Here is a 15,709-nt window from a genome sequence, read left to right on the forward strand (position 1 = left end):
AGAAGTGTGCATTGTTTTAAAATAGTTTGTGAACCTAAATGGTGGCATGCGTAACAAGACTAGATTAACCTCGACATGTAACTTGATACTTTTTTCGAATTTTCCTTATGTGTATAGTATAATCCAATGCTTTGATTAGGCCTAAAATGATGTTCAGTTAACATCTAATAGCTTTTGAATCTCTTTATTAATAGCATATAATAGCTTTTTAATCTCTTTATTTATAGATTGTAAAAACGACACCTTCTTGTTCTTGATTTGTTTATGATATAATCTCATGCTTTGATTAGACCTGACAATGATGATTAAATTAGCATCGTGGCAGCTCGTTGCTCTCTTGTATAATTAGTGTATGCTTAGTGGTTTCTAGATCACATCATTGAAGATGGTGGCTAATCCACGACAATTGTAGAATAGGAATGTATATTCTTTATCCGGATAACTCATCACATTTCCGGTTATATTTGGAGCTCACAAACATTGAAATCTCAGTAACACGACAATATTTCGACTGGATATTTTTTATCCGGCCATAGTCGTCAATGTCTTGATTATTTACATAGTATTCTGAATTATTTTATATAATGCTAGTCATTAATCATAATTTGAAGATTTATGATGTCAAAGACCATATTTGGTCATTATTGGATTTACATGACTGTGTTGTTCGATCCAAGTGGTTTTTTCAAAAGAAATCTATTAATATATAGTTGGAGAGTTTGTATATTGTCAGTCATCGAGTGATCGAACAAAGGAGTACTTTTCCACTAACATAAATTCGGCTATGATTTTAGTATATTGTTACATATCTAGTTTTAAAACAACATAACTGGATAGACACATATTCATGTATAGCTATTATTAGATCACCCTAACTTGGGTTTTTATATTCCTGCACAATAGTTTCCGTTAAGTATAGTCTACTAAGCGTATTTTCCACTAAATTATCATTCATTCTTGTTCTTGTAAGTATTAAATGATTGATTGCCATTCCACTCATCTTTTTCTTCCAGTAGATAATTTACTTTAAATTTGATTTCTTGTGTTGTTATTGTGATTTTGTATTCACGTTTTTTTTCTTTTAAGTCTAAGTTGGATCATGGGTTTTGATGATTTGCTGAAATCAGCTTGATTCCCATATGCTTCTCCCTCCATGGTAGCGATTACTTGCCGGATTCAAGAGAACAAAACGACAATGGATCTCTTCTCCGAGCCCTCTTCTTCCTTCTTCCTCTTCTACTTCATACTCGAGCATTTCCTCTCTCTGCTTCCACCATTGTGCAAATCTCGACAGTCTGTTGACTTCCCAACTCAACAATGACCAGCTCCGACTATAATGGAGTGATACAATATATCTGGTTACAAAGTAAGTTATGGTTATATTCCTCAATTAGACGTTACACATTGGGATTCAAAATTATTGTATTCAAATTACATTTTTAATATCCGGCTAAGACATACACCAGGTTTGCGTTTTTGGTCTTTTTCTCATTAGTGGCATAGTTGTAATTTTCATCATCTTCTTCCTAGATATGTTATAGAGTTTGAAAAATAAAACTTCAGAGAAACCATACCTTTGTATTTTCTTCAGTTCTCTTATGTTTTTTTTAAATACTTATGCTTAATTCTCATAGATTTAACGTGTAGCACTCGATTATAATTTTAAAGCCTCAATACATCACTCAAACCTAATATTAAACCAGATCTACTCTATGAATCAGCATGAAATGAAGTTTTACCTTTCACACCCAAACCTGCACATTAAAAACACCAAAAGAAAGAAGGCTAACGAATTGTTAATTAATTCAACAAGATATTGATTAATTAAACTTTACTCTGTATCCAAATCTTTTAATTCAATGGTTGTACTGAATACAAGTGTAGACAATTTACAGTAGAAGACATCAATTTTGTCGAGATATTTATAGCTTCATCTGCCAATATATAAAAAAAAAATGCATATGAGGACATGATAACCGGCTAAGGAAAATTCGAAAAAAGTATCAAGTTACATGTCGAGGTTAATCTAGTTTTGTTACGCATGACACCGTTTAGGTTCACAAATTATTTTAAAACAATACACACTTCCGCAATTTCGTCTCCAAATTTGTATATTCACCTAAATAGCCTTTTTAAATAATATATATTCACAACTATGTAAAAATATTTATTAAATATGCCAATCCGTTAAGCGCAGACAATCTGACAAAACCCGTAATTCGCATGGACCGTGAAACTCACCTTTTAAAGGACCTAATATTTATGTGTCCGTCATAGTACTCTTTGGGCCAGACCAGCGGATCTTAGGCCCGCTTGATACCTCTACGGCTTAGGGTAATGGGCTCGAACCCATTTTAAACAGAATCTATTGTGACCCTAATTAAACAACCCCTACAAAAACAAACAGTCGGGGTGGTTTCAGGGTATCGCATTCTCGATGAAGCTGCTGCATAAACCTAATTCTTACAAGTTACAGAGACGAGGAGATAAATCCAAATCCTGGTCCGAGCTTCCTCAAGATCTCATAAATTCAGTGTTGGAACGCCTTGACTTTGCTGATTCTCGACGAGCTGAATCCGTATGTTCGTCTTGGTACTCTGCTGCGAAACGATGTGTGGCGAAAAAGCAGATCCCTTGGCTGATTCTCTTGCCCGACGAAGACGACAAGATCAACAACCATTGGTGCAAGCTGTTCAATCCCGGGGAAAAGGACAAGCTTTACAAAATCCGAGATGAGGATGTTGAATTCGCAAACAGTTATTGCTTAGCAACATATGGTAATTGGCTCTTTATGGTCGATTATTGGTATAATCTCTACCTTTTGAATATATTTACCCATGAGAGGATTGATTTACCTCCGGTGGAGTCGCAACTAGGAACGACAAAGCTGGAGCGAACCTTAAAAGGTTGGTTTTGTATTTCGAATGGTCATCGCAAAAGGAATCACAAAGATATTATTATAGTATCACCTGTGTTTTGGATTGACGAACACACCAAAGAATACCTAGTTTTGTGGGGATTTGGCGAATGGTGTGTAGCTTATTCCAAGAAAGGAGATACGTTCTGGAATCAGATTCAAATTCCCGTAGATTATGGTTGTTCTCACATGGTTTACAAAGATCAAAAGCTTTACTACCTCCTAAAGGACTACATTGGTAGTAATGGTTTTATCAAAATATTCGACTTCTCCGGAGAGATTCCGCGAGAGACCTTTCAGTGTGGTGGTGTTCCAGGCAACATCTCTTCACTTGATCCAACAGGAAATTCATGGAGGATTACCAATGCAAAACTTGTAGTCACAGTAACAGGAGATGTCCTCTATGTTGAAAACTGGGCAACACTTTTCACGTCCTTCCGCGTCTGGTCCTTCCGCGTCTACAAGGTTTATTCATCAGGTTTGTTTAACAAGTATGAACAAGTTGATTCTTTGGGCAACGAGGCAATGCTTTTTGATCTAGGCATCACTGTGCTCGCTAATGATGACATTGTGGGTGGTTTTAAGAGAAATTCCATCTACTACAAGACTACTTGTCATGAAAAGAACACTACTCAAATTTGTCTCTTCAATTTCGAGACAAAGGAGATGGAGCCGCTGCACAAGTTTGATTGTTCGTCCCATGAACAACTCGCAAGATCTCTATGGTTCCTACCAAGTTTCAAGCAGACATAATTCATCTCAACTACTGTATGTTGTTTTATTTTTCTTTGGTTTCCTAAAATCCTCTGCTATAACATCACAACTGCTATGGTGTCATCTGGTTTGGTTAATGACTTCCCTAATTATTATAATATATAATAAAAATCTATTTTGGTTATTGGGTAAGTTTCGGTGAGGAGATAAATGTGCTACATAAAGCATATACTGAAATGAGATGAATTAAATAATTAACCGGATCCCAAAATATCAGCCTAGATGAAACGAATGGTATACGTTATGTGAAACTTTTCTCGCTCGCTTTTCAGAGATTCTTGATTAGTCTATTTCCTTCATTAAACGGCAAGATCATTCATGCCAGTGTCTACGAATTATGGATGAAATGATAAAAATGATAACCCTGACATACAAATGATAAAACTCAGAGGCAGTTAGGTAACCTTGAACAATGTCCTTGTAAAAAACTCATGCCATTAGAAACGTCTCCACCATCAATTGTGTAATGGTGATGCATATTCTCTAGCTAAATCAGCTTTTGTTTGTTTAAACAGTTTCTCCCTTAGTGGAGTTTGAAGGTTTAAAATCTCTAATTGAATACACCCCCTTAATGTGTATGGTGTGGATCATTGTTGTTTAATATCACAAGTGCTATAACATTCGCACAATTGCTTCCTTTTCTTAATGTTACATTGTGCTTTAGTTGGTATCTTTGAGGTAATTTTGGTTAGATCTTATGCTTTAGTTTTAGTTTTCGATACAAGAACATACTGCACAAAGAGATCATCAGTGACAGTAATTGTGAGGTTTTAACCTCCTTAACTCAAGCTTTATGTCTCACAAGCACACAACTACTAGTCTTGAAGCTTAAGAACTGACTTGAAGAATGTAGAACAGAGACTAACAAACTGAAACAGAAAGTGATGCAGAGACAGAGAAGTGTTTAACAATGGAGATGCAGAGAATATGAATATGATGCAGATCTGTTAAAGAAGAATGATGCAGAGCTGGAAAAATAAAGGGAGCACACAAGATTTAACGAGTTCGGAACCTACATCTCGCCGGGAAACCTCCCGGAAATCCACTAAACCACTTCAAGATTACAACTTTGTTCTCTCACCCTCTCCGGTAACTTACAAAGCTCTCTCTTTCTTGTTTCTCCCTCTTTTCCCCAACCCTAGCACTCCTTCCCTCTTTCTCGTCTGCTCCTAAATGAATAGAAGTAAATGAGACAAAACTTGTGGTCCCTAAACTTGGTCTCCAAGCTGGTTGTACGAACTCCTCTCATTGGCTCTTTCAAGTAGGGTCGCGAACTCCAGATGATAAAGCAACAGTGAGAAATTTAGCTTGTGCTCAGACCCTCCACATGCTTTAGAGTCTTTTCTTTTCCTTTGAAGACTCGAGACAACCGTTGCAATCAGAATTGACTCCTTCCTCTTCATATTTCTTTTGTCTAAGCCACTCAAACTCAACAGTAATGTTCATGGCAAACAAAAGAGTCGTAAAAAGTGATGATCAATAGATATCAAATAGAACCAGGGCAGCCAATTTAGAAAGCCTTCTTAATCAAACGATACCATCAGTGACCTGATAAGCTTTTGATAGTAAAATTAGGCATGTGCATTCGGATTTCGGATGTTCGGATTTTTTCAGATTAGGATAATTTGGATATAAGAGTTCATTATCAGTTCGGGTTTTACGACTATTCGGTTCGGTTTTGATTCGGATAGGTGTTGAATTCGGATCGGTGTTTTGGAAAAAAATTAAAATTGTTGATAAATATTATAGTATAGTTTTAACAAATATAAATTAAAATTTTCATGATATCTAGTTTATTTTGAATATTTTTGTTATTTGGTATTTTTTGGGTATAAAATTATAACTATAATATTTTTGGATATCAAATTTTATTTCGGGTTTTCGGATATATATATTGTTCGGTTTTTGGTTCGGATCGGGTACGGTTCGAGTAATTCGGATAGGAAAATTCATTATCCGTTTAGATTTTATGACTATTCGGTTCGGTTTCAGATTCAGATTTTTCAGATCAATTCCGCATCGGTTTTCGGATTTCGGGTTGTATGTCCATGCTCAAAATAATCAAGATCTTGAAAGCAAGTAAACATTTTTTAAGTTATGATATGAGGGAATTTGCTATGATATACATTAACATCATTGGTGAACCCAATCATTGTGTTGGCCACAAGAGACAGTAAACTCGCTTAAGAAACTTCGAGTTGGTTAGGATGTAGATTCATGTCGTACCCCTCAAACGAAGAACATTAACCGTTGCATAATAGAAAATCGATAACGAACAAATTTCAGGCACAAGAATTTTTGGAAAAATCAACATCCACACATAACACTGTTTACTTCAATATGTAAAACTATGTAACTGAACGGCTCTAATCAAACGACTTAATCAATTTCACCAATCGTCTAATTACAAACCTTGGCAAAAGTAAAATTCAGGAGGAGAATGCTTACAAATAGCAATCAGAGGACACGCTCCATTCTCGTTCTGGACAAGGAAAGTGTTAAATGTGTTTCAGCTCGGGTCAACAGCTCCTAAGTGAGTCAACCACGTTCGAGTACTTAGAACTGGTTTGATTTAAGAAGATTAACTGATTCCGGTTAAAAGTAATATACTGTAGTAAAATCGTTTTAGAGAAATCTTATTAGGTTAATTTAGTTATTTTCAATATTTATAAGGTTAGTATATCATCCTTTAAAGTAAGGGTCTTTTAGCTAAAAAACCACAAAAAAAAAAGAAGTTATTTAAGAAATCGACAGTTTGTTTAGTAGTCGAGGACAAGCGGAAAAAAAGTTGATCTATTAGTCTCAAAGTGAAACGATATTTACAATTGAACCATTAGATGCGCGTGGGGGAGAATTTGTGACGTCAGTACTCAGGTTTGACTTTCGTGTACAATAGAAGTAAATAACTGTCAGACGAAGTGATAGAAGTGGAAGACTTGAACTGAAAGAACCGGCTACAAAAGGAAGGACATGACGCACACTTTATTACGCGCAGGGAGCAATTAAATGCATCAGTAAATTTGAACCGTTATTGAGCGGAATTGGGCGGGAATGAAATGTTTTGAACACCTAAAGAGCATTTGTAGACGCCCAATAAATAGCTGGCCTTGGTTGCGTAGAAATGAAAGCGAAAAAAAAGGAAAAAAAAAAAGAGAGTAAAAAGTAGCTACTGCAACTGCTCCGATCTGAGAAACACTTGCCGAGAAAGGTAATGAATAGTTAGGGCTAATAAACTAAAATAGCGTTCATATAGATTATTAGAGAAGAATATATTTGCTTGGGAAAAACGAAATACTCATACGGTAGCATTATGTGATGTCAAGTTGATCAGATGGAAGTCACTGACGAGCGAATAAGCGACCTCGTACGGACTTATATAGGGAGATGGATGAAAGATCCGACTGACCTTTGGAGGTTCACGGGGTGGGAGGACTGCCTAGGAAAGTACATCCGTTTTAGAGAAGGCGATGGTGTGGATGCTGCGAAAACAAAAGTCATGACCGCCTTCGATATCGACCCAGACAGTGAGAAGGTGGAGCTAACGTATGAGATGCCGGAGTGGATGGACGTAGACGGATCTGTCAAACCGGTGCCCATTCACATCGTCACTGACGATGATATGGATATGTTTCTCGCCATGCGTGTGGATATCCATGAAATGAAGCTTTATGTTGTCCGTATGGCTCTAAACATGACACTGGAGATAGACGGATTCAAGGTGGTTACAACTATGGACGACCACTCGTTCGCGGAAGTCATGAGCAAGGAAGAACTGATTAAAGAACAGGGAAGGAGAGACGCGAAAGAGGCCATTGATAACATCATATTCACCCAACTCCCAAGGGGACACGTAGCTGAAAGCAGCAACACGCCGGTTGGGTGGATAGGGCACACGTACCAAGCAGAAGGTTTCCCAAGCCTATCCGCCGCCATGAGACACTTCAGATCTGTAAACGAAGCTATAAGGGAACGTGGTTCACCACAGAGTGTCCTGAATCTTGATGACAGCTCTGATGATGCGGAAAGCGACAGCAATGACATAACATTGACAAGAGATCTGTTCAAAGAGTTTGAAAAAGGTATGTGCAGATAATGATGTATATTACAAGTTGGGTGTCTATGAAAATGTTTTGAGTATTTATAGTATGGTCTAAAAAATATCCTGGGTGCAGCGACGACCCCAAAGGAGAAAACTGGCAGTACATCCGAGGAGCACAAAGAAGCGGAAGGGGACAAGAGAGGAAAAACAATTGGTAAGAGTACTGTCATCAAAGATATAGTATTGGGTAGGATTAGTGTGATATTTAGTGGTAAAGGAATTAATGGATTGAACTTCAATAATGGTTTAGCTTATGCTGGGGAGGGAACCACAGCAAACGAACCACGACCTCAGAGCCAACCATAGAGGATGCTAAGGTTGCTGAACCTACCGGTACAAACGTTTACCCGGGATGCAGCGCCTGTGGTCGATGACACAGATCCGGCTGGTAAGCTAAACCTAATTTGAAACAGATAACCAGACAAAAAATATAGATATAAAGATCTATCCCAAAAGTTAGCACTGTATTTAGTTACGTGAACTGATATTATCACATGTTGGACTGTTATTTGAATTACTATATACGAAACATTTGCAGATGATGATAGGACAAGGGCTGTTGTGTTGGACGTTGACTACGAAGGTGATGACCTGTTCATTGGGCAAGTGTTCAAGAGTAGAGATGACTGCAGGGTGAAAATAGTTGTACATGCAACTAACCGGAAGTTCTGTTTCCGCAATGAGCGCACAACCCCTGACATGGTTGTTGTACGATGTATCTATCCTACATGCCCTTGGAGAGTGTACTGTGTTTGACTCGAAGATTCAGAATATTTCCAAATTCGGGCCCTTACTTTGGAGCATACATGTCCAATTGAAGCTAGGAGCCAGTTCCAAAGACAGGCGACGACGTCGGTGATTTCTGATATTATGAGGGCAAGATACAGCAGAGGTGGTAGAGGGCCAAGTCAAGGGTCGCTCCGAAGAACTTTGTTGGCCGAACTAAGTGTAAATGTGTCTTGCTGGAAAGCTTGGCGTTCGAGAGAGTTGGCAATGGATATGGCAAAGGGTTCGGCAGCCGGCAGCTACGGTATACTCCCCAAGTACCGGCACATGCTAAAGAAAGAAAATTCCGGTACGGTGACCGATTTAAGAACAGAGCTGGCTGGTAATGGTGATGCAAGGTTTAAGTTCTGTTTCATTGCTCTTGGGGCCTGCATCCGTGGCTGGAGTTTCATGCGCGATGTGGTCATCGTCGACGGTACACACTTAAGAGGGAAATACGCCGGATGTCTACTTACAGCAAGTGCCCAAGATGGGAACTTTCAGATATTCCCACTTGGATTCGCGGTAGTAGACAATGAAAATGACAAAGCCTGGGCTTGGTTTTTCAGTTGCCTGAAGAAGTTTATACCCGATAATGAAAACCTAACCTTTGTTTCCGATCGACACTCCTCCATATATACTGGGCTTGGACGGGTACGCCGGGCATGTAACTTCAACTATAAAAGTTAGACATATATAAATACTAATGGACTGGTATAACACTATATGGAGCGTAATATTGTTTTTTGAATGTAACAGGTTAATCCTAAGGCGAATCATGGGGCATGTGTCATCCACCTCCAGAGGAATGTTGCTGCTAAGTTCAAGAAGCCAATTCTGTATGGTCTAATCTCCAAAGCGGCTAGAGCTTACATGAAATCTATGTTCCATGAGTATTTCTCGGAAATAGAGAAAGCATCCCCAGAGTGCGCAGAGTATCACATGGCAATCGGATTGGATCACTGGACGAGGTCGCATTGCCTTGGGGATCGATTTAACATAATGACTTCAAACGTGGCAGAGTCTCTTAATGCAGTCTTGAAGGAAGCCCGCGAGTTACCAATAGTGTCAACCCTAGAGTACATAAGAGGGACACTCATGGCCTGGTTCACCAACCGAAGGGATAAAGCATCTAAACACGACAAGCCACTAACGCCGAAGGTGGAAGAAATTGTGCAAGCAAACTACGAACGCTCCACCAGTTATGAAGCACTGACAATAAACAAGGGATAATACGAGATAAAGACAATTACTGGTCTATCTTACATTGTGGACATCGGGAACAAAACTGTGACACCCGTGACCTCCTATCTGGAGAACAGCGTGCCACCAACAATATCTCGTAACATAATAGCCCATATACACGATTCCACTCACTCTAAGCCCAAATAAAAATCCGAATAAAAAGCCCAATAGCACCAATCCGTCCAAATATCATATACTCGTATGTCTCACCTGAAATGGGGAAGAAAGAGGGGTGAGTAACGGGGAAGTCACTCAGTGAGGTATGGGATACTAAACCCGAAGTCCATGAACCCGGCTACAGCACTCTGAGTAAATATAATTTAATCATAACACGTTGCATGCACGGTACCTAAAGTACCCAGAGATTACACAACAGTCCTAGCGAGGTGCACACTCGCTGCCCACTAACAGGCCAAAACACCACCGAATATGTGTTCGGTAACACACGCCCGTAAACGATTTATCGACCTCGAAGCTTTGGCACAACAGGTCGACTAAGCTGTTCCGCATCATACACCACACCCAATGTACTGGTCTCCGACCGACACATAGAATTACGTCTCTATGGTCGGCTAACACCCCAATCACAACAATATACTATATATATATATATATATATTACCAATTATAAATGAACAAGCATTGTTGAACCATCTAACACCCTAGTTCCGGTTTAAGCAAAGAACCTAAAACTAATCAAACAATGACAGACTCGATTTCACATAGACGAAACACATTAGAAATAAATAATACTTATTCGAGGTCTTAAGCCGTGTAAAAGAAGTTCGGAAAAAGATCTTCACCTTTATTGAAGCCCACATGAGAAGCCCAGTTTCTAATCCATGTAATTAGGGTTTATAAGTCTATATATATGTCGTTAGTGTCCTCATCAATGTAACTTTGGTTGCCATAGTTGCAGCCACTTTAAACTTCTTTTATAAATCAATCAATATACTTAGCTCTTGGTGACAACTCTCAAGCTTTCTCTTTTAGTTTCTTTGTCATTCAATAAAGCTCTATCAGCTATTAGTCTCCAATAAGCTTCTTAGAGCACAAATCTATCTTTTATCTTTCAAATGTCTACAACCTTAGCCAAGGTTAGAGATAAAGAAATCAACCAAGAAGCAAAACAGGTTGACTTGTGGAACAAAGAAACGTCTTAATATAATAATGCCTTTCGCCTTGGTTTGAGAAAGTGGCACCTCCGGCCAATTGGAACATAAAACATTATCATACAAAGGAAAAAAAGGTGATTAGATTATGGTCTATACTTTATAGAACTTGACGTAAGAATCAAGTATTTAGGTAGACAACCCTAACCTTGGTTTAGCTTGACCAAAGAGCACGTGTTGAGATCTTTACGTAACGTGAACGTCACATGGTATTACGTACATCACATGATCATATATACGATTTGCAACACGAGATGAAACGGACACAAACATGAAGCGCTTGATGGCATTGATGACATGGCTATGACGACGTCAACGGGAAGACCAAACCGGAGCTGATGACTAGAGATCAATCAAAGGTGGAGGAGAATAAGCTTGCTACACAAGAAAGTGTGAGACCATGATCTCACTTGCTCGGATCTCGACAATGATGGCTTGCGATAACTCCATTGACGAGGACATGGCTCTCAGGTGGTGGCTTGTGGCTTATGCCGGCGCGAATCAGTGGTTGACGGTGGTGAGGAGATGGTGGCTCCGCCTTCAAGTTATCTCCTCATCTCGGTCATGTTCACCATCTAACGGATCCGATACATAACTTCACCATCATAGACGCGGCGGCACAGAACGAAGCGTGTGGTGGCATGGCTACTACTCCGGTGGTGAAGAACGGACATAAGCGATGAGATGCGGCGGCTTCGACGTTAATCATCTCTTCCTCCATGCCGCTAATGATCGTCAATCATAGAAGGAGAACATGAGCGATGGCGGAAGGGAGAGCACGTGTGTGGAGATGGAGGATTGATAAAAAAGAGGTGCAATGGCGGCTCATGCTTACTTATATATATACTAGGTATGATAACACACACACGTATAGGTTAGGGCAAATGGGTGGAGTACGGGATTAACAATAATTAAATAATTAGAAGAAAACCAAACCATCTGGTTTAGTCTAAAGGAATAATTCAATTAGACCAATAGACCGGGTTACGGTCGTTACAATTCTTCCCCACTTAATCGAAATTCGTCCTCAAATTCAAATCTTTACCCGACTGTCCAATAACATCCTAAAAGAAAATGATAGTCAGTATTCTTTGGATCTCGGTCTCCCGGATCTTCTCCTGGATTCGTCTCTCTGTCCTAACAAACAGTGATCAACATAGTAATAATTCCTTGTACCGCTTTCACTTGCCGATCAAAAATCTCAACTCACTGAATAGGTGTAAACATTTTTTTTAGGTTGTTCTTGAGCATTTCTATTTGCTTCAACGTCCCTTAAACCATTGGTTACTATACATTAGAGTGCTTCCCCACTTTGGTCTATCATTGCATGTGTACGAAGGATCTTCCATAAAGAGGCTTCATAAGGTGATATCTGAATGCTAGAGTAATAATTGTTACTATACATGAACTATTTCAATGGTAGATACTTTCCTGAATTTTTTTTTCTTCGCGAGCTAAGTACAAGTCCTGGACATGTCCTCTAGATTTTAGCTTAGCGATACGGTCCATGATTGCTCATATATTATTCTTCATGAAACTTGACTCTGGTAGTCCAATAAGTAAACCCATAATCAACATATCTCATTTCCAATCTGGAAAAAGTAAATTGTGTAATAATCCCTTAAATAGCTGATGTACTGTTTTAACCATCTGACAAGTCTGACATGGAGATACAATGTAGCTACATCTTTTTTTTTTCACTCTAGGCCAATGATAGTAACACTTCATATATATGTACCTCTTACGTGTCGGCCACTCTGAACTTATAATAATCTTTTCTGAATATGCAGCAACTCCTGCTTCTGAAACACGTAACCCAAAAATCCAAAAAAAAAATTCCCTTTTCCAGAAACTACACCTACTCCGTTAGCAACCAATTTATGCTCTCCAAGCTTACCTAACACAATCCGTAACTGCTCAACATGCTCCTCTCTGCTCCAAGAATAAATCAGGATGTCGTCGATGAATACAATTGCGCACTTATCCAAGTGTTTACAAAAACGTCATTCATAAGCTTCACGAATGCTAACGGTGCCTTCGTTGAGCTAAGTGGTATCACTACAACTAATAATATCCATAACATATACAAAATCCACATCCGTAAATACTCCTCAGCTATAGCAATCTGATGGTATACTGATGCTAAGTCAATCTTCAAGAACCATGAACCTCCATGCAACTAATACAACAAATCATCAATATGCGGAAACGGCACTTATCTTTAATGGTCACTTGTTCAAATCTCTGCAGTCAATAAAAATTCTGAAATCCTATCCTTCTCTATCGCAACAACACTGGTGGTCCCCATGGTGAAATACTCAGTCTGATAAAATCCTTATTCGATAAATCTTCCATCTGCTCTTTCAGCTCGGTCATCTTTGCTACCGCTAATCGATATAGAGATCGTGAAACTGGTGATGTCTCTGACTCAACCCCGATCGTAAGAACGACTCCTCTTGCTGGTGATAGCCCTTCCAAATGCCTCAAATACATCCACATACTTTGTAATATCTGAATGATCCTGCAGCTCATACTGTCTATCATCCTTAGCCATCAAAATGTTTGCCGAAAATCCATCTGCTCTTATATCCAAAACTCCTCAGCATGTAGCATGTAGACAATACAAACTCTCATCGGATCTAGGAATAAGAACTATTACCCTCAGGCAAAACAACACTACTTGATGTCATGACAGCCAATCATTCTCAAGAATGACATCGCATAAACTCAGTTCCATCTCTGACGAATCTCCGAATAACTCGACCTCCATGCATAAATGGTACAACTCGTATATAAATAGCTCCCAATGTCCTATGTCAGCTGTCCGAACTGACACATATCTGAAACGATCAACAATGCCAAAAACTGGCAAACAAAACCAAGCGTAACTCCAATATCCAAACAACGCAAGCTGCTACACCCCAATTCAAAACCGATCTCCACGAGTTCACAAACCAAATATACCTCCAAATAGTCAACATACTCGTACACAAAAACAACACATGCCAACCAATGGCTCACACCTCATATCACATAATCTCCAGTAACAAAAACTCGTGGAACGATTGCTTGAAGTAGGGTGGAAGTAGAAACGTCACATATCCACTCCTGGATAATCTCAGAATCATGACCGAAGAAACTGATAACTCTTGAGAAAACTGACGAACTGAGACATCACACATCTGATGTTGAACATCTGGCTAGAACCATGTTAGACGAAAGATGAATAACGATGATTTTACTCATCGTCATAGAAGGAGACAATTGAGATAGTAATTACTGGACAAAATGGTGCTAAAAGAACTTCGCAAACATATATATATATATATATATATATATAAATTATTTTATACTTTTTTTTTAAAACGTAGAAAACCGAATCTCCTAATCGCCATCCCGGGTCGAGGCCGGGACGGAACCCCGCTCTGATACCAAATTGTGACACCCGTCACCTCCTATCTGGAGAACAGCGTGCCACCAACAATATCTCCTAACACAATAGTCCATATACACGATTCCACTCACCCAAAGCCCAATAGCACTAATCCGTCCAAATATCATATACTCGTCTGTCTCACCTGAAATGGGGAAGAAAGAGGGGTGAGTAACAAAGAAGTCACTCAGTGAGGTATGGGATACTAAACCCGAAGTCCTTGGATCCGGACAGAGTACTCCGAATAAATATAATTTAATCCTAACACGTTGCAAGCACGGTACCTAAAGTACCCTGAGATCACACAACAGTCCTAGCGAGGTGCACACTCGCTGCCCACTAACAGGCCAAAACACCACCGAATATGTGTTCGGTAACACACGCCTGTAGACGATTAATCGACCTCGAAGCTTTGGCACAACAGGTCGACTAAGCTGTGTCGCAACATGCACCACACCCAATGTACTGGTCTCCGACCGACACACAGAATTACGTCTCCATGGTCGGCTAACACTCCAATCACAACAATATACTATATATATATACATATATATATATATATTGCCAATTATAAATGAACAAGAATTGTTGAACCATCTAACAACCTAGTTCCGGTTTAAGCAAAGAACCTAAAACTAATCAAACAATGACAGACTCGATTTCACATAGACGGAACACATTAGAAATAAATTATACTTATTCGAGGTCTTAAGCCGTGTAAAAGAAGTTCGGGAAAAGATCCTCACCTTAGCCAAGCTTAGAGATAAAGAAATCAACCAAGAAGTAAAACAGGTTGACTTGTGGAACAAGGAAACGTCTTAATATATAATGCCTTTCGCCTTGGCTTGACAAAGTGGCACCTCCGGCCAATTGGAACATAAAACATTATTATACAGAGGAAAAAAGTTGATTAGATTATGGTCTATACTTTATAGAACTTGACGTAAGAATCAAGTATTTAGGTAGACAACTCTAACCTTGGTTTAGCTTGACCAAAGAGCACGTGTTGAGATCTTTATGTAACGTGAACGTCACATGGTATTACGTACATCAGATGATCATATATACGAGTTGCAACACGAGATGAAACGGACACAAACATGAAGCGCTTGATGGCATTGATGACATGGCTATGACGACGTCAACGGGAAGACCAGACCGGAGCTGATGACTAGAGATCAATCAAAGGTGGAGGAGAATAAGCTTGCTACACAAGAAAGTGTGAGACCATGATCTCACTTGCTCGGATCTCGACAATGATGGCTTGCGATAACTCCATTGACGAGAACATGGCTCTCAGGTGG

At 39.2% G+C, this 15,709-nt stretch overlaps 3 protein-coding genes across 3 annotated transcripts; all 3 read left to right on the forward strand.

The window, feature by feature from the left end:
* The first annotated feature begins 2,396 nt into the window (after positions 1-2,396).
* Positions 2,397-3,815, forward strand: LOC125589628 (probable F-box protein At4g22165). Its single transcript, XM_048761928.1, has one exon. It carries the CDS (start codon positions 2,438-2,440, stop codon positions 3,668-3,670), a length of 1,233 nt encoding a protein of 410 aa, XP_048617885.1. The 5' UTR covers positions 2,397-2,437; the 3' UTR covers positions 3,671-3,815.
* Positions 3,816-4,032: 217 nt separating this feature from the next.
* Positions 4,033-12,466, forward strand: LOC106350691. The gene is made up of 3 exons (XM_022705450.2): positions 4,033-6,899; positions 7,015-7,770; positions 7,864-12,466. The coding sequence occupies exons 2-3, from the start codon at positions 7,023-7,025 to the stop codon at positions 8,094-8,096; spliced, it is 981 nt and encodes a 326-aa protein (XP_022561171.1). The 5' UTR covers positions 4,033-6,899; positions 7,015-7,022; the 3' UTR covers positions 8,097-12,466.
* Positions 8,100-9,788, forward strand: LOC106350692. The gene is made up of 4 exons (XM_013790542.2): positions 8,100-8,178; positions 8,329-8,505; positions 8,611-9,209; positions 9,315-9,788. Exons 1-4 carry the CDS (start codon positions 8,100-8,102, stop codon positions 9,786-9,788), a joined length of 1,329 nt encoding a protein of 442 aa, XP_013645996.2.
* Positions 12,467-15,709: the final 3,243 nt, after the last annotated feature.

The sequence above is a fragment of the Brassica napus genome, chromosome C7 (assembly GCF_020379485.1).
Source record: "Brassica napus cultivar Da-Ae chromosome C7, Da-Ae, whole genome shotgun sequence".
Classification (NCBI taxonomy): domain Eukaryota; kingdom Viridiplantae; phylum Streptophyta; class Magnoliopsida; order Brassicales; family Brassicaceae; genus Brassica; species Brassica napus.

Excerpts from the sequence above, each read along its gene's own strand:
- LOC125589628 (XM_048761928.1), top strand. The coding sequence starts at position 2,438 with ATGAAGCTGCTGCATAAACCTAATTCTTACAAGTTACAGAGACGAGGA.
- LOC106350691 (XM_022705450.2), top strand. The coding sequence starts at position 7,023 with ATGGAAGTCACTGACGAGCGAATAAGCGACCTCGTACGGACTTATATA. Across the intron at positions 7,771-7,863 it reads GTTCAAAGAGTTTGAAAAAG|CGACGACCCCAAAGGAGAAA; the intron begins GTATGTGCAGAT and ends TCCTGGGTGCAG.
- LOC106350692 (XM_013790542.2), top strand. The coding sequence starts at position 8,100 with ATGCTAAGGTTGCTGAACCTACCGGTACAAACGTTTACCCGGGATGCA. Across the intron at positions 8,179-8,328 it reads CGATGACACAGATCCGGCTG|ATGATGATAGGACAAGGGCT; the intron begins GTAAGCTAAACC and ends AAACATTTGCAG. Across the intron at positions 9,210-9,314 it reads TATATACTGGGCTTGGACGG|GTTAATCCTAAGGCGAATCA; the intron begins GTACGCCGGGCA and ends TGAATGTAACAG.